The 17,007-nt window shown below is 56.2% G+C and overlaps 2 protein-coding genes across 4 annotated transcripts; both read left to right on the top strand.

Moving 5' to 3' along the window:
• Positions 1–2,762: 2,762 nt before the first annotated feature.
• On the top strand, positions 2,763–7,060 carry FXYD1 (FXYD domain containing ion transport regulator 1). 2 transcript variants are annotated; one of them, XM_025854599.2, is made up of 8 exons: positions 2,763–2,898; positions 4,132–4,196; positions 4,667–4,699; positions 5,256–5,330; positions 5,586–5,622; positions 6,523–6,572; positions 6,764–6,815; positions 6,924–7,060. In XM_025854599.2, exons 2-7 carry the CDS (start codon positions 4,136–4,138, stop codon positions 6,784–6,786), a joined length of 279 nt encoding a protein of 92 aa, XP_025710384.1. In that variant the 5' UTR covers positions 2,763–2,898; positions 4,132–4,135; the 3' UTR covers positions 6,787–6,815; positions 6,924–7,060. The 2 variants fall into 2 exon arrangements, with proteins under 2 accessions (XP_025710384.1, XP_073741469.1); XM_073885368.1 differs by lacking the exon at positions 2,763–2,898 and adding an exon at positions 3,710–3,835.
• A 185-nt stretch (positions 7,061–7,245) lies between these two features.
• On the top strand, positions 7,246–16,603 carry FXYD7 (FXYD domain containing ion transport regulator 7). Of its 2 annotated transcripts, none has more exons than XM_073885371.1 (6): positions 7,246–7,382; positions 11,695–11,724; positions 13,860–13,934; positions 14,073–14,106; positions 14,279–14,319; positions 16,204–16,603. In XM_073885371.1, exons 1-6 carry the CDS (start codon positions 7,352–7,354, stop codon positions 16,224–16,226), a joined length of 234 nt encoding a protein of 77 aa, XP_073741472.1. In that variant the 5' UTR covers positions 7,246–7,351; the 3' UTR covers positions 16,227–16,603. The 2 variants fall into 2 exon arrangements, with proteins under 2 accessions (XP_073741472.1, XP_073741471.1); XM_073885370.1 differs by having other exon boundaries at positions 14,073–14,115.
• The last annotated feature ends 404 nt before the right edge of the window (positions 16,604–17,007 follow it).

Below are 17,007 nucleotides of genomic sequence, written 5' to 3'. Positions count from 1 at the left end.
TCACCAAGGCTTAGAGGAGTCCAGCTGCTCCCTCTGGTGGCCAAGCTCGGCAGGGCAGCTGCCCGGCCCCAAACCCACAGCCTCCCTCGCCAGCCTGACATTAACCCCTTGAGTGCCCACCACCCACTGGGACAAGGAGCCAACTCAGGGGAAAAATGAGGTGAAGATGCCACTGCCCCCTTCCTCAGCGTTGGCTCTGCACTAGGCCCTGTCCTAAAACTTTGTCTATTGGCTCATACCAACCTCATCACAACCCTCTGAGGTTGATCTTATTATATGGCTATTTTACAGATGGAAACATTGAGGAGAGAGGTCAAGTTAATTTGAGATTTGGGTTACCAGCTGGGGCAGGGCCAGCGCTCAAGCCCAGGCAGCCGGCTCCAGGGGCCTCTCTGCGTGATTTTTGTGTTCTTTCTTGGGAGATCTGAACTCATGGATACTGGTCGTTTTCATTCGGACTAAGCTTTTAGCAATTTCGATAGATTCCGCCCATTAAATAAGAAAAATAAATAAATGACACTTGTTACCCAACCTGAAACAGCAGTAATAATAATCATTGAGCACTTCCCGTATGCCTGACTTAACATGAATTTATTCCGTTCTCACGACGGCCCCGTGAGGTGGGTCATACTACTGGCCCCCACTTTGCAGATGGGAAAATTGAGGCATGAGGAGGTTAAATGATTCACCTCATGGCCACGGCTGCACATACTCAGAACACTTAACAGCACCAGCTTCCTTCTGAGGTGACTACGAGTTTATCCCCATTTTACAGAAGGAGAAACTGAGCCTCAGAGTGGTTACATCATGTGCCCAGCTTCACCCCGCTAGAAAGTGGCTGAGTGGCTCCACTCTGGAACCGTGGGCCTTGTGAGGGGGAGAAGCCAAGGACGGGCTGGAGCTGGCCAGGTGCCCCCAGCCCTGCTTGCCTTCCCTGCTTCTCTGTCAGCCCTCCCCAGGGCTGCATAAACATCAGGGTTATCATTAACCAGAGACTGCCGGTGACCCTGGGGTACAGGGCCATGAGGGGCAGAGGCTCAGACGTACAGGGATGAGGGTGCATTTCAAAGCCCCCTGGGTCCTCTGAGGTGGGCCCCCTGTGTGTGTGTGTCCAGGCTCTGATGCCTGTGCCTGAGTATGCGCATGCCCACGTGCTCCCCACCCGTGTCCTCCAGAGTCTGAGCCCATGTCTGACCCTTTCAGGGTAGGGGCAGTTTCTGTCCTTAACCACCAGGGACCTCAGGAGAATCAGCTCCACCTTCCTAAGCCTCGGTTTGCTCATCTCGGAAATGGAGTTAATAAGAAGCCTGTGTTGGGTTCAGAGACCTCTGAGCCTGGCCCAGCGTCATACGTACGATCTCGGTGATTTCTCCATTTTATGGGACAGAGAACTGAGGCAGAGAGAGCTCACACGGGCCGCTCAAGGTCACACAACCAGGAGTGGCAGAGCTCAGACCCGGAACCAGCTTTCTCTGTCACCAGAGCCTGTGAGTCTGGCCCGCGTGCGAGGACAGCGTGTGTGTTACGCAACAGCACAGAGCCCCACAGGCCCCGTGAGATCAGGAAAGGGGAGGTTTGGGGTTAAAAGTGTCAACACACATTTGGTGGCGTGTCCCAAGTGTGTCAACACAAGTGTGTAGGCCTGTCTGCCTGTGACAGGGCCCTGTTGGCCTGTGCATGAGGGTATGAACACAGTTTGTGTGTGTCTGTTTTTGTGGTTATGTGTAAGAGTGGCGGGCCGTGTGGCGGTGTCCTTGACAGAATTTCTGCTTCCCTTTGTGCCCACAGAAGTGTGGGTAGGCACCTGCGTACATATGTACACAGCGTGTGGGCCTTCCCATCCCTGAAACTGGAGGAGAGCTAGCTGTGCGTCTGGGCTGTTGAGTGTATTTATGTGTGGTGTGTGTATCAGTGTGTTTCTTTTTTATTTTATTTTATTTATTTATTTGACAGAGAGAGAGACACATAGCGAGAGAGGGAACACAAGCAGGGGGAGTGGGAGATGGAGAAGCAGGCTTCCCGCGGAGCAGGGAGCCTGATGCGGGGCTCGATCCCAGGACCCTGGGATCATGACCTGAGCCGAAGGCAGCTGCTTAACCAACTGAGCCACCCAGGCGCCCATCAGTGTGTTTCTGTACAGCCGTTTGTATGTCTTCACAAGAGTGTGACCATTTGTAAGGGTGGACACGTGTGTGGCGAGGTCTTTGTGTCTCTGTACGGTCTCTGTACCATCCATCTGAATATGTGTGTGTGTGCGTGCGTGTGTGTGTGTGTGTGTGGTGTGCCCTCCTGGGGGCCGTCACAGTCAGCAGCAGACAACATACACACACGCTGAAATGACCCCACAATAGCCCTGTGGTTCTGCCCAGGTCCCTGCAGAACCCTGGGGTCAGGGGTCAGTGGGCTCCTAAGCACTCAGACGGGGTGACCTTAGGCCCCGACTGGGCCCCATCCCCAGGGATCTCACAGAAAACCACTGACACCCACCTTCCCACCGCAGGGCAGAAGCTCTCGGAGGTGGGCCCGAGGCCCGAGCGTGGGTACGTGCTTGCGTGGGTACGTGCGTGCGAGCATGTGTGTGTGTCTGTGGTCCCGTCCTCCCTGCCAACGCGGCCCTTCTCCAGCGATCCCAACACATCTCCTGCGGCTCCTCCATCTGAGCTGAGAGAGTTAACCTAGCGGGCCAGGGCGGTCTGGGCTGGGGGCCGCCCCCTGGCCCCCCTCCAGCCCCGGCTCCAGTTACAGCTGCTGGTTGGGGAGGGTAGGGGTGGGGTGGGGCTGGGAGGGGAGACCGCTGAGGGCGGGCGCAGTCCAGCTCTGGGCCAGGGGGTCCAAAGTGCTCACCCCCGGCACGGCCGGACGTTTGGGGGCCTTTCAGCAGGGGACAGCCTGATTGGGGTGAGCGTCCCCTGCCCTCCCCTCCAGGCCTCACCCCTCGCCTGGCTGGGCCACCTATTTTGGGAGCAGGAGTGGCCAGCCCATGGCTTCCCAGGCAGGCCGGACCCAAGAGGAAGGGAGTGTGGGTAGGACGGTGGGGTTCCCCAGGAGTGGGCGTGTGGGTGCAACGTCTCCCTCCCCTGCCGCTGAGTGTGTGCACCCTGGCTGGGGGGGGGGGTTTCAGACACTCACGTGCGTAGGTCGGGTTGCGTCACGATTTGGGGGCACTGAAGGCTCAGATGAAGAGTATCGTTTTAGTGACTGTCTCCACCCCATGGCTTGCTCCAACCAGGAGTTTGGGGGAATGGGTGTTGTCTCCACTGCAGCCCCACTGCCTGTGCTTGAGTGTGTGTGTGTGTGTGTGTGTGTGTGTGTGTGTGTGTGTATGGGTGTGTGTCCCTGCCCCTGGCATCTGTCTTCTGTCTCTCGGCCCCACTGCTCTGGGCCTCATGCCACTTGCCTGGCCGTGTCCGCCCATGAAAGATATCACCCAGAGGCAAGCAGAGGGGATGTTTTCCCCCCTGTTCTCATCATTTCCAGAAGAAGAAAAGGGGTGGCCTTTCCCACAGGAGCAGCCTGGAGCCATGTGGCAGCCGGGCCTCACCCCGGCAGGGTTGTGCGTGACCCCCGAGTGGGGGAAGGAAGGCTGTTGCCATGGTGGCCTGTGTGAGGCAAATTCCTCCAGGGTGAAGTGGGAGATATTTATACCCAGGGTCAGGCAGAGAGCGGGCTCGCGGCCGAGGGCCGGAGAGCTGGGATATTACGCGGACACAGGGAGGCCCTGGTGTGCCGGCAGGTGGACCCTTGGGCGGGTCCTGCCTGCATTGTCCCTCATCCCTCACCGCGTGTGTCTGTCTCTCCACTTGGGTGGGGCAAGCCATCCTGCTCTTCCCATGGGGTAGGTGTGGGGCATCTGGGGCCTGCTCTGGGGAGGCCCGGGCCTGTGGGAGACCCCTGTAGACTGTGTGTCTCACCCCTGCCCTTGCTGTGTGTCGTACAACCCCCACTGTGACTTGTTTTGGTGACACTGTGTCCGCATGAAGCGGGGGGTACCCCTGTTTCTCCCAGTGGCCAAGTTGGATGATGGACACTTTTGGAATCAAACCCCTGGACTCTGATTTAACCCCCTGGGTTCAAGTCCTAATGGTGGGGGGGAACGAGGGAACACATTTCTTGACCCTTGGTGTCCCCCAGGACAATGGCGCCTCTCTACCACATCTTGGTTCTCTGTATGGGTTTTCTTACCACAGCAAATGCAGGTGAGTCTGGGGTATGTAGCCCACCACGCACCTCAGTCCCAAGGGAGGCAAGGGGGGAGGCCCTTCAAGAGAGCCAAGTTAGAGACTCCAACCTAAACTGAGTCAGTTGGGGTACCAGGAAATTGGGGGTTTCACATGGGGTCCAGTCACAAGCTAGTATTTGGGGTAGGGGAGTGGATGCAAGGTCAGGCAAAGGTGGACAGTGGGATGGAGGCCCATTTCCCTCGAATGACAGAATCACTGACAGCATGGGATAAGACAGAAAGCGGGGGCAGTTAGGTGCCCCCTGCCCCACCCAGGACAGTGCAGGAGGCAGCTAAGACCCAGAGAGGGTGGGCAGCCTGCTCAGGGTCCAACAGTCCCCAGGCTCTCAGCCCAGGAGAATAAAGCCCCCAGAAGGTCTCTCTTTATGTCCTTCTCTGTCCAGAGTCCCAGGAAGCATCCAACCGTTGACTTCTTTCTCTTTCCAGAACCTCCACAGGAACACGACCCGTTCACCTATGGTGAGGGAGGGAGGGGTGTCTATCCATGGGCGCTGGGAGCGATGGTCTGGGTTTGCCCATCCCGTCCTCATTACTGCTCTGTCTCCATCTCTGTCTCTCTGACTCTGTTCAAGGCTCTGTCACTCTCCTTCTCTCTCTCTTGTCTCTCAGAGATCTCTCACTCCTTGTTTTGATCTCCCCTTGTCTGTCTCTCTGTGTCTCTATTTGATCCCTCTCTGTCTCTCGAAGTCTCTTTCTCCTTTAACCTCTCAGTATCTCACGGCTCATCCTCTGCTGTGCCTCCCTCTCTCCCCTCTCTGTTCCCCTCATTCTCTCCACCATCCTCCCCTACTTCCTGGTTTCCTCCCTCCTCCCTGCCCTGCCCGCCGCCCCCCTTTCCTTCCCACCCTCTCCTCCCCCATCCCTCTCTTCCTTCCTCCCTATCTTCTTCCTCCTCTCATCGAGCTCCTCTATCCCCTCCCCCTCCCTGATCCCCCTGGGCCCCTCCCTCCCCATTCGGCTCCCCTCCTCTCCCTCCTCTCCTCCTTGCCCTCACTCTCCTTCCTGCCGCCCACAGACTACCAGTCCCTGCGGATCGGAGGCCTCATCATCGCCGGGATCCTCTTCATCCTGGGCATCCTCATCATCCTGAGTGAGTACCTCCACGCCACTACCTCCAGCCCCCGCAAGTGCGGCTTGCCGTCCCCGCCCCCGCCCCGCCCCGCCCCGTCCCCGCCCCGTCTCCGCCCTCTGCCCGCCCTGTTGACGCCCCTACCCTCTCCCGGCCCCGCCCCACCCCTGTCCCCACGGCCCCGCCCCTCGCGGGCCTGGGCCGGCTCACGAGCGCCGCTCGGTGCCTGCCTAGAGCTGAATCTCAGCCTCGTCCTCCTCCCACCCCCACCCACAGGCAGAAGGTGCCGGTGCAAATTCAACCAGCAGCAGAGGTAAGAGGCCCCTCCGGGCTCTCACTCACCTACTTTTGCTCCAGAGGGGCGCTGGGGGTGAGGCGGGGAGTCCACCGGACCCGCAGCCAGAGACCCTTCGGCAAATATGTGTTAAGCACCTACTATGTGCCAAGCCCCAAGACAGGCCCTGGGGACCAAGCGGTGAATAGACACACCGCCCTCCCTGCCTGGCTGAGCTCCCAGCCCAGTGGGGGCGGCGGCCGTGGGTTCCAACAGCCTCACAAATATAAAATCACAAAGCGTGATAAGTGCTGTGAGAGAAAGAGCCACGGCGAAATGAGATCACCGCACTTGGCGGCCCAGTTTAGCTCAGCGTCCTGTTCCTAGCTCTTTGATTCATCTTTAAATAAAAATTTAAAGCAATGTATGAATACCTTCTCCATGTTAAAACAATTGTAGATGTGATTTTAAATAATAGCTAATGTTTAGTCCCAAGTGCCAGATACTGTTTATTGTGTATTATCTTATTTACTCCTCACACCCCTTGCATGAGGTAGGTGCTGTTGTTAACCTCATTTTACTGATGAGGAAACCGAGGCACAGGGAGGTGAAGTCACTTGCTGGAGATCACTCAACTAGGAGATGAGGGTTCTGGGTTTCTAGCCTACGCTGACTCCAGGCCGTCTGCCCTCAAGTCCTTCGGCCACTCCTCCCCCACCAACTTCCAGGCTCTTCCCCAGCACTCCGGGAGGCACTTGGAGCGCCTCCTGCCACACGCGTAAACCGCTCCTGGGTGCGCCCGATTTTCTGGCGGACCCCGAGCCTGCTCCTTGCCCATCTCTGGCCCTCAGTACAGGGGTCTGTGAAATTAGGGCTGCGCTGGGGGATTCATGGGGGCGGCTGCCTCTCTCCTTTTTCACCTCCAATTCCTTCTGCCAGGACTGGGGAACCTGATGAAGAGGAGGGAACTTTCCGCAGCTCCATCCGCCGTGAGTCTGGGGAGACTTCGGGTGTTTGGGGGTGAGGGCGGGTTCCAAGAGCCCCTTTCCTGGCCGGGACAGGCGCGTGGAGGGAGGGGCTTGATCTGAAACCAGAGGTCCGGGAGTTGCCCTGCTGCTCCCCGCTCCGCAGGAGCTGGGGTGCCCCTCCTGACACCCGAACTCTCCGTGTTCCCCCTCAGGTCTGTCCACCCGCAGGCGGTAGAGACACCTGGCGCGATGGAACCCAGCCAGGTCCTGCAGCTCGGGCTAGGCTGGGGGGTAGGGGGAGGAGAAGGGGGCGAAGGGTGGGATGGGATGGCTGGGGGGCTCTCTTGCCTCTCACCTTTTTCACCCCCACAGGATTCCCCTGGCTCCTGATGCCTGCCACCCACCACCTGCGCGCCCACCGCCACCTGGACTGCCCTTTCCCCCAGCCCTGCCCCCACAGACTCCTCTCTGCCGCCCAGACTTCAATAAAACGTGCTTTTCTCTCTTGACAGCGCTTTGTGGATCTGTCAGTCCCTCTGCGCGAAAGCCCGGGCGCCCCCTTGGCCCCGGCAGGGGGCGCCCCCACCCTTGGGGAAGGGGCGGGGACGTCGGCAGTGGGCGGGGGCGGGGGCGGGGGTGGCCGGGACGGGGGCGGGCTCTCCGGGCCCCCATTGGCTACGGCCCCCCCCCCACACGAGGGCTCCCCCCATCTCCCCCCGACATCAGTCCGTCCCGCTTCCAGCTGCTGCAGCCGAGCCTTCACCGCCTCGGCATCCAGCCGCCCCCTGCTCCGGCCCGGCATGGCGACCCCGACCCAGGCCCCCACAAAGGGTGAGCGTTGCCTGGGGAGAGGGCGCGCGGGTGGGGAGGGAGGCTCCGGGATCTTAGAGCTTAGGGGAGAGGATCTAGGGAGATTCCAGTATTGAAAAGGGAAGGGAATGGGGAAGGGGATGTCTGTTCCTTCCATGGGCGGAGGCCCCTGCAGTGCACCCCTTGGCGCCCCTCCAGGCCTCTTGGACACCCCCTCCCGGTGGTGTCGTTCCTGTGCGGGACCCGCGGTTGGAGAGCGGCAGTCCCGGGAGAAAGGATGCGCGGACCGGTAGCTATGGCAACCGGGCGGCTGGTCCTGCACAGCGGCGGTAGCGGACGCGAAGAGCCTTGGCTTCGAGGGTGGGAACGGGTGGGTCTGCGACCACAGGGGCTCTCGCAAATTTCAGGGTTTCCGAGGGGGGGCAAAGGGAAGGGGGGCATATCCCTCTCTTTCCCAGCGCTGGCTCCTATGGTGGGTGTCTCCTGAAATCCCTGACAGGCAGGTTCCGCGGGAAGGAGGGAGCAGGACGGAGAGAGAGTGGGGAGAGAGCTGGAGGAAGTGAGAGAGAGATGGAAGGAGACAGAAGAGAGAGGGAGATGGAAAGGAATGTGAAAAATTGACTGAGAGCCTGAAAGAGAGAGAGCAAGAGAGGCAGGAGACCCAGAGCCACAGACCCAGAGGGAGACCCGGGGAGAAGACAGAGATGAGGCTGCAAGAGATTGAGAGTGAAGGGGAAGGCGGAGAGCAACAGAAAGAGATGCAGAGAAAGAGAGAAAATCAGAGACAAAGAGACAGGCATAGAGAAATTCACAGAGGAGGAGTGAGGAGGAGAGAGAGAGAGAGAGATGGACCCACAGCTTGGGAGAGAGATAGCGGGTGGGGCCAAGCCACTGCAGTGAACCCCCCTTGGGCAGGAATGGATGGCAGGACCCTCCTTCCCAGCCCACATGCAGGGGTGTTATTTGGTCCAGGAGGTGCACTCGGGTGTGCACACAGATGTCCCTTCTTCACCCCCATCCAGCCACATGGCGATTGACATTTCACACCCCTCAACCCAGTTATGAGCCCACTTAAACACTCACTGCCCCCTAAGAGCCCCCTTTCTTGAGCCTGCCTCTGCAGAGGAACGGGGGAAGAATGCTCCGATGGGGTGGGGGTGGGGTTTCCAGCACTGAGAGCAGGGCCAGAGGCGATAGGCCAGTGGCGCTCAGGAGCCCCTGGTGGTGAAGGGAACCCTAATTCCATCCGATCTCCCTTCCCTGCCCCCTTTCCGGGCAAGCAGGGGCTGCTGCACTGAGCCATATCTGCAGAATTTGAAGCAGGGCGGGGGGGGGGGGGGCTGCAGAGGCTGGAAGCCACCCTAGGGAGAGGGGGCAGGGCTGAGCCAGCGGGCCTGGCAGGAGCCCAGGGCTTCTTTTCGCAGAGATGGTGGTTAACAGGATCGATGGCAGCAGATGGGCAGAGGTGGGAGGACAGACGCCTCAGCCCCACCCCCCCCACCTTTTCCCCAGTCAAAGCAGAAGAGGGGACCGCAGGTCTTGGGAAACCCCGGGGGGTGGGTGGGAAGGAAGAGCATGTTATGTGTTGCACCACTTAAACTGATTAATGGATGGGGGGGGGGGGGTGGGGGGGAAGCACAGGGGAGGGAGATGAAGGCTCTCCCACCCTGTCAGAAAGCAGGAGGGAGCGATGGGGGCAAACAGAAAGGGGATGCAGGAGCACAACCAGGCCCAGGTCCCTATCCTTGAGAAGGACCCTCGGCTTGGCCAGAAGCCAGCCCTGCAGGTGCAACAATGGGAGGTACAAAGGGAGCCGAGGGAGCCAAGATTGGCCCCGGAATTAGACACCTAACCCCCAGGACCCCACCCAGCCTAGGGTGCCCAAACCCATTACTCTCTTCACCTCTTAAGATGCCCCAGTTGCCATAGCAACCACCTCCTTCCTGATATCTCCCTGGCAACTGGCCAGGAGTGGTGCACACTTCTCTTGCCTCCTGGCTCCACCCTTAGCCCAGCCTCGCCCCGAGGAACCAGATTCCTGGGGCAGCAGGGACCAGAAGAGGGACTTCTGCATACAGCCCGAGGAACCCAGGGTAGAACCAAAGAGGATTCTGGAGCAGGTGCTCACCCAGTGGGCTCCTGATGGTTTGGGAAGGCAGGGTGTTTGGAAACACAGGAGACAAAAGTAGGATAATCCAACCGCTCCACCTCTGATGCAGCTTCCTGCAGCCTAGCAGGGGCTCTCCTTCATTCATTCATTCACTCACTCGCCCATTCATTTATTCATTTCTTTCTTTCATTCATTCTAGAAAACTTCTTTGAAAGACTTTTACAAATGTCAGGATTAATGGCAGAGGAATCAAAGAAATTTCCTCCCCATCTGGTGGAGGAGCTAAGACAGCACGTATGACCCTAAAATAACGTTTCCCCATCTTGACGTTTTCGAGTATGATTTTTGCCTTAGCCAGATGTTCCCCACACTTGTATTTAGCATTTTGCCTTTAAAGGATTAGCTTTTTGAAAAACTTAATTAGCTTTAGCTTCATTTTATATGACCATCACAAAAGGAAAATTCCTCTCTCTCTCTCTTTATTTTTGCCTTCAAGGCAAGTATGAACATGACCTTAAACAAGTGACTCCATGTTTCTGGGCCTCAGTGTCCTTCTCTGTGGAATGAGGATGCAGACAGCCCCTGTATGAGGGAGCGGCTGTGTGGATGGAGGTGTGTTAACGCCTGTGAAGTGCTTAGAACAGAGCCTGGCATGGAGTCAGTGCTATCAAATGCTGGCTAGATAAATAAATAAAGGAGAAAACCAAATAATGTCACAAAATTCTACAGAGCTATCACTGCTGAAGGCTGTGAGCCCAAGGACGTGTTCTCGCGGGAGAAGAGGGAGCTTAGCAAGGTGGAAGGCGTTAAAGACACCTCCGCACCGACCTACGACTTCCTCCTTGAAGACAGGACAGGAAACTGAGGAGGACGAACTTACACACTGCGAGAAACAGTGCTATTTCGAGTCTTGCCTGGGTGCCACCTGAATCAGTCAGTTTAGGCTAGAGTGTGCTGTGGTAACAAATAGTATCAAAAATCTCAGCGCCTTCTGACAACCAAGGTTGAAGTCTCACTTACACGATACCTCCATCTCAGGTCAGCCGGGGGTCTCTGCTCGCCAAAGCAAACTTCATGTCCTCAGGCCAACAGGCAAAAGGGAGCTCTTGTAAGAACCCTTAAATGCTCCAGCCTGCAAGTCACATGAGGCTTCCACTCACAGTTCATTGGCCAGAATTAGTCACGTGGTCTCCCCCCACCTCAAGGCAGCTGCCATCCTTCCCTGAGCCTCCAGAACATTAATGACAGTGCATTAGTCCTCACAGGCAGAGGCTTTGCCCTCGCAGCCCTGGTGCTCCTCGGCTAGTGGTGCACGCTTTGCCGAATTCGGCTCTAGACAAGACAGAATGTACTGAGAGCTGTCGGGAATTAGGGAGCCATCAGAATGGGCTCCTGAAGGGGAATTATGGTTTGGGACAGGGAGGTGGGGGATGGGGAAAAGTAAACACACACACACACACACACACACACACACACACATTTTATCCACACATTAACATTTCTGAAATTGGGGTGAGTCTTCTAATGGATGGGTATGTTTCATATGGTAGAGTTCCATACATATTCAACATATATACACACACTGAGAAAGCTATTATGAAGTCAATTTTGAATCTTAAAATTGATGATGTCTTACAAATAAGTCATAAAGTATGTATTATATGTAATATAATATAGGGTATATTATAGGACAGCTCCTCTGCATTGGATTCGGTGGCAGGAGCAAGTGGATGAGAATAGTAGCCACAGTGCCTGACTTTTTTGGGAGCTATCAGATGACTGGGAAGTTTTAGGGAGTATTCGGGGGAAGTGGATACACTCAGCAGCTTACCAGTGGGATTGGAGTCTGTTAACCCCAGCATCAGATGCAAATAGGAAGGTGTATGTGTTTTTCAGGAAATGAGTCCATAGCTTGCCTCAAACTTCCACAGGGGGCTAGTTCCAGGACTGCCATGTATAGTTTGGTAGGTTGTGCACTGAACGAGGGAAGGTACTAATGAAAGGTGTGAGTGGGGGCTGGAATCCAGCCTATGCTCCACTCTTCAAGCCTTGTGTCCTGCCATGCATGAGGCTATATCATTCAGATCAAGGGGCGTCTTTATCTGATTTCTACCCAGAAAGCACTGGGCCAGTGGCCCCATCTGGAGTCTCAAAAATGTTAAGAAACCCAGTGTTGAAATATTTTTTTTCCCTCTCTCTCTTTTCCTGCCTTCCTTGCCACAGTTCCTCAGGAACCTGACCCATTTTACTATGGTGAGTGGCAGATTCTGATGAGGGTACCCTGGGGCTGGATAAAGGGGTGGTTGCAAGTCCCCACAGGTTATTGCTGAAATGGCTTCAGCCCTGGCAACATGATACCTGCTGGGCCACTGGCCATGTGACCGTGCAGATTCAGTTTACATCGGCTGGACTCATAGAGGGCAGAATCGGATTTGGGGGTGGGTGGGTTACCCTCTTTGGACCTCCTTCAGGCTTCCTCAGGACTCTGGGCTGGCACATTGTGGTCATCAGAGAAGCATCCAACTCTGAGGCCATGCTGCCTGGATTCGAATCCTGGCTTATCCCCTCACTAGCTGTGTGGCCTTGAGCAAGCAACTTTTCCTCTTCTGTAAATAAGGGATAGTATTAGTCTCTACCTATGAAGCTTATGGGAAAGACTTATTTGGGTGATGCCATTAAATCATCCCCACAGCACTGAAGTTTAAAGAAATTACCCCCGCGTCTAGCAGACCTGGCCTGGGTTCCCTCTCTAAACACTCCTCTGCCCTCTCCCTTTGCTCACTCGTACTTTTCCTACAATATACCAAATTCTTTCCCACCCCAGGGCCTTTGCATGTGCTGTTTCCTCTGCTAGGAATACTCCTCGTCTAGCTCTCCACACAGCTGACTAAGTCTCCTTTTCCTTCTTCAGGGCTCAGAGCAAATACCGACTGCTCTGTTAGGAGAGGCCCTTCCTGACTCTCTGCCAACAGGAGCCACAGATACAACCAGTCATAGTCACATGGCCAGATGTTTCATTTTATTTCGTTCTGTGCTTTATCACAATATGAAAGTCAATTCCCTGAGGCAGAGGCCTGGACACTGCTGGTACCGAGTTCGTGCCCTATAAATTCGTATTTCAATAAATACAATCGGCCCTTGAACAACTTGGGAATTAGGGTTGTGCCGACCCCCCCATGCAGTTGAAAATCCACATATAACTTTTGACTCCCCCAGAACTTAACTACCAATAGCCTACTATTGACTAGAAGCTTTACCAATGACATACACAGTCGATTAACACGTATTTTGTATATTATGTGTATTATGTACTGTATTCTGGCAATGAAGGAAACTAGAGAAAATAATGTTATTAAGAAAATCATAAGGAAGAGGGGCACCTGGCTGACTCAGTCAGTAGAGCGTGCGACTCTTGATCTCGGGGTCGTGAGTTCAAGCCCCAAGCTGGGAGTAGAGCTTGCTAAAAAAAAAAAAAAATCATAAAGAAGAGAAAATACATTTACAGTGCTGTACTGTATTTATTGGGGAAAAAATCTGCATCTAAGGGGACCTGCGTGTTGTTCAAGGGTATTTACTGTGGCATATTAGACAAGAATGCTTCTTTTGAAGGAAAATACAGGCAAGAATAAGATTGTAAATGTTGAGGAGAGGATGGGAAATTCTAAATAGACAAGGTTTCAGAGAAGGTTTCACTGACATGTGACTAAAGCCCAGAAATTGGTAAGGAAGGAAAATTGGCGGCGGGTGGGGGAGGTGTGGGGAGCTTTCAGGCAGAGGGCACAGCAAATGCAAAGGTCCTGAGGTAGGACCATACCTGATCTGCTCCAGGAATGGCAGAGAGACCAGTGTGCCCGGAGTAGGGGACTGAGGCAGAAAACGGAGTGGGGTGAGGTCTGAGAAGGAACAGGGACCAGGTGATGCAGGGCTGGGTGGGCTGTGATGAGGTCTTCAGCTTTTCCTTGGAATGCAATGGAAGCCAGGGTGAAGTGGGGTCCTCCAAGTTTGGGGACTCTGATCTGACTTGGGTGTTAGCAGGATCCCTGTGACTGGGGTGCAGGGACACCACAGAGCATGTTGCTTGCTGCGATAGTTCAGACAGGTGACAATGGTAGACAGGACCAGGGGGAGGCAGTAAAAGGAGGTGCGATATATGTATCTATGATGTAGAGGATGGTTTTACGTATATACAGAGCATGTAGGGAAGGGTGGAGGGTAAAGAGGTCAAGGGAGCTCCCAAGCTCCTGCTGTCCATCCTCATACTAGCCCACTGGGGGAGCCCCCGGCACGGCCCGCAGCATCCTTGGGCTCCGGGCCCCTGGCTGGGCAACCTCGAAGCCAGGGAGGGCTGAGGTGTTACCCACGTTGATGTCCCCCATTATCTCCCCCAGACTACGACACTGTGCAGACGGTGGGCATGACTCTGGCCACTATATTGTTCCTGCTGGGCATCCTCATCATCATCAGTAAGTGTGACCCTTTTTCTAGGCTCCACAGCGCCTCAAAGAGGGCTGCTTCGGGTCCCTGGGCACCTACGGTTTCCCTGCTGGCTTCTGTCCAGACCCTTATGTCCTGTCTCGTTGTGTGTCTCTCTCTCCTAACAGGCAAGAAGGTGAAGTGCAGGAAGGCGGACTCCAGGTCTGAGAGGTCTGGCAGCAGTAGGGAGAGAGAGGAGAGGGGCGGGAGCAGCCTGGGGTGCAGGGGTATTTCCCCAACAGAAGGGCCCCAGGGTCCCCCCACATCTTTCTCATGAAGCCTGTGGCTAATTGGATTTCCTGATGCTTTTCTCTCTGATCCGTTGCTTCCACAGTCCAACATGCAAATCCTGTAAGTCGGAGCTTCCCTCCTCAGGTGAGGATGAGGAAGGGTGTGGTTCTGGGAGGAGGAGGGATGGGGGCAAGAAGGGGGGCCGCACTGGGTGTCCCGTAGAAAAATGCCACCCATGAATGGACCAGGGGAACTGCAGTGGGAGCTGAGGCCCCACCGATGGAAGAGGTTAACCCACAGAGAGTCAGTGGGATGTGGGAAATGTCCTAAAAAGTCCGCGGAAGCTTCCCAGAAACAAGTGGAGAAGCTCCGGGAAAGCAAGGTTGAACTAATTCCCCAGGGAGAAACCCACAAGTCTGTAAAGGGGGGGGCACAGTCCAAAGGGGGGTAGAGCTGAGCACTACAGGAGGCAGGAAGATGGGATATTTTCCAGACCTTATTGCCCAGGTGGGAAGACCGAGGATGAAATGATCAAGAAAAATCAAAGAGACGGGTGCCCGGCTGGCTCAGTGGGGGGAGCTTGTGACGCTTGATCTCAGGGTTGTGAGTTCGAGCCCCACGTTGGGTGTAGAGAGTACTTAAAAAAAGGAAAAAGAAAGAAAAAGGGAGGGAGGGAGGGAGGGAAGGAAAGAAGGGGGGAGGGAGGAAAGGAGGGAAGGTATTTTGAATAATTGTATCAAAATAACAAAAGGAGAGACATAGGATACAGATTTAAAAAACTGATTTTGGAGAAGAGAACACAGGGATGTAGAGCATGACGATGGAAAATACAGGCAAAGGATGAAGCGTGAAGAGGATGTAGGGTGTGTGTTGGGGGGTAAGGGGGGAAGGGTGAAGAGTGTGGAGGGAGTGAGGGGTGGGGAGGAGGGGGTGGCAGGCATGGAGAGGTGAGGGGTATGAGGGGTGGGAGGGAGTGAACCGTGTGAAGGGGGTGGGGGTGTGAAGGGGTGAGGGGTGGGGAGGAGGGGGTGGCGGGCATGGAGAGGTGAGGGGTATGAGGGGTGGGAGGGAGTGAACGGTGTGAAGGGGGTCGGGGTGTTAAGGGGTGAGGGGTGGGGGAGTGTGAGCAGGTAGGGGTGTGGAGGGGGCAGGGGTGGGGAGAGAGGGGTGAAGGAAAGGGTGAAGGGGTGAAGGAGGGGTGAAGGAAGATGGACAGAGATTAGGATGTAGGAGGGAATAAACTGTAGATGAAAGATTGTGACTCCTTGGGGGTGTTAATTCAAATTATGTAAAAATATCTTGACCTGTTTTTAGTGGGACTTCATTCTTTCCAGGGACTTACACAAATCAGAAATGGGGATCTCTCTGCCTCTCATAAAAGGTCTCAGAACTAAAAAGTGGGCCTTGGGGTACTCAATGCTTGGGGGGATTTGGTGTAGAATTTGATGTGTTTTGTTTCATGTTCTTTTCATGAGATTTAAAAACCCTAATGGGGGTTTGTGGATGACTTTGTGGATGGCTGGGGGGGGGGGGGGCTAGCACCTGGGGCAAGGTCTCAGAATATGCCCAGGACTGTGACCCACTCCAGTTGAGTGATGGTCCCAAGTGGGTGCGAAACAGGGGAATTCCGGCTGTGTCCAAATGTTGGGGAGACAGGGTGTGGGCCTGGGATGGGGGTGTAGCAGGAGGCTGGGGACACATGACGGGGATGGAGACTCCAGGGGGACACCCCAGAAAGGCCCAAGTTGGGCCAGGGGTCTCCAGCTTCATCACAAGTGTGTTCCTCTCCATGACAGTGTCCTGTGGGGCAGGACAAAAGCCACACAGGTGTCCCTAAACGGATCAGGGTGTGGGGAGGCAAGTCATTTCCCAGTGTTAGCTCAAGGGTGACAGTCCCTGCGGGTCTGGCTTCCATGGGAGGAGGGGGGCGGGGGCGCACTGGCTGTGGGAAGGGGCTGCTTGCACAGGTGCAGCAGGTGGCTGACGCTCCGTCTCTCTTTCTCTCCACCCGCCCCCCCTGGTCCCCAGCCCCTGGAGGTGGCGGCGTGTAAAACCAGCCCCGGGCACCTCCACTGCTGTCCCTGCCTGAGTGCGGAAGCCTGAGGACCGGGTGGAGGCGGTGGGGACCCCAGCCTTGCGCCGGGGAGCGCTCCCCCGAATGAGCCGTCCCACCCACCCGAGGCTGGTGCCGCTGCACCCCGCTGCCCCTCCCCAGGCCTTGGTAATGACGACCCCCCGAAAGAGCCCGTCTGCATCCCAGATCCAGGGACTCAGGCCTCCAGCTCCTGGGGTCCGGGAGTCCAGCCCCAGCCCCCCAGAATCCCCACGTACTGCTCCCCTGCACCTCCCCGTCTCCCCTCCGAAGATCGGTTTCCCTGCACCCTTGGAGTCTGTGTCTTGAGCTTAATAAATGTGCATTTGGTTTTTTCCCCTGTTCTGTCTGTGAGTTCTCATCTGTGGGGACAAAACGGGGGAGAGGGCAAAACCGAACCTTGGGGGAGCTCTCTCTCTCCCATCCCCAGACTCGCCCCCTCTTTCTTCCTCCCCTCCCCCAGCGCCCCAGTGGTCACCGCCTGTCTCAGAGACCCGGGAGTTTCCCCCCCCCTCCTCAACGCCCCCCCCCCCCCCGCCCCCTCCCGCCCCTTCCCCGTTCTCCCCCCCCCCCCCCCCCCCGCGCCCAGCCGGGAAACCCAGAGTAGACACCCCGCCCCCGCTCCCCCGCCTCCCCAAAGGAGCCGCACCCACCAAGACCTGCGGGCGATCTCCCCCGCCTCGCTCCCCCAGCGGGTGGGTGGAGGCCCCTAACCGGCCTCTCACCCCTGCCCCCCATCG

This window comes from Callorhinus ursinus, unplaced genomic scaffold (genome assembly GCF_003265705.2).
Source record: "Callorhinus ursinus isolate GAN/ISIS: 27379988/994484 unplaced genomic scaffold, GSC_fseal_2.0 scaffold61, whole genome shotgun sequence".
NCBI lineage: Eukaryota > Metazoa > Chordata > Mammalia > Carnivora > Otariidae > Callorhinus > Callorhinus ursinus.
This window is presented reverse-complemented; position numbering and strand designations above follow the sequence as displayed.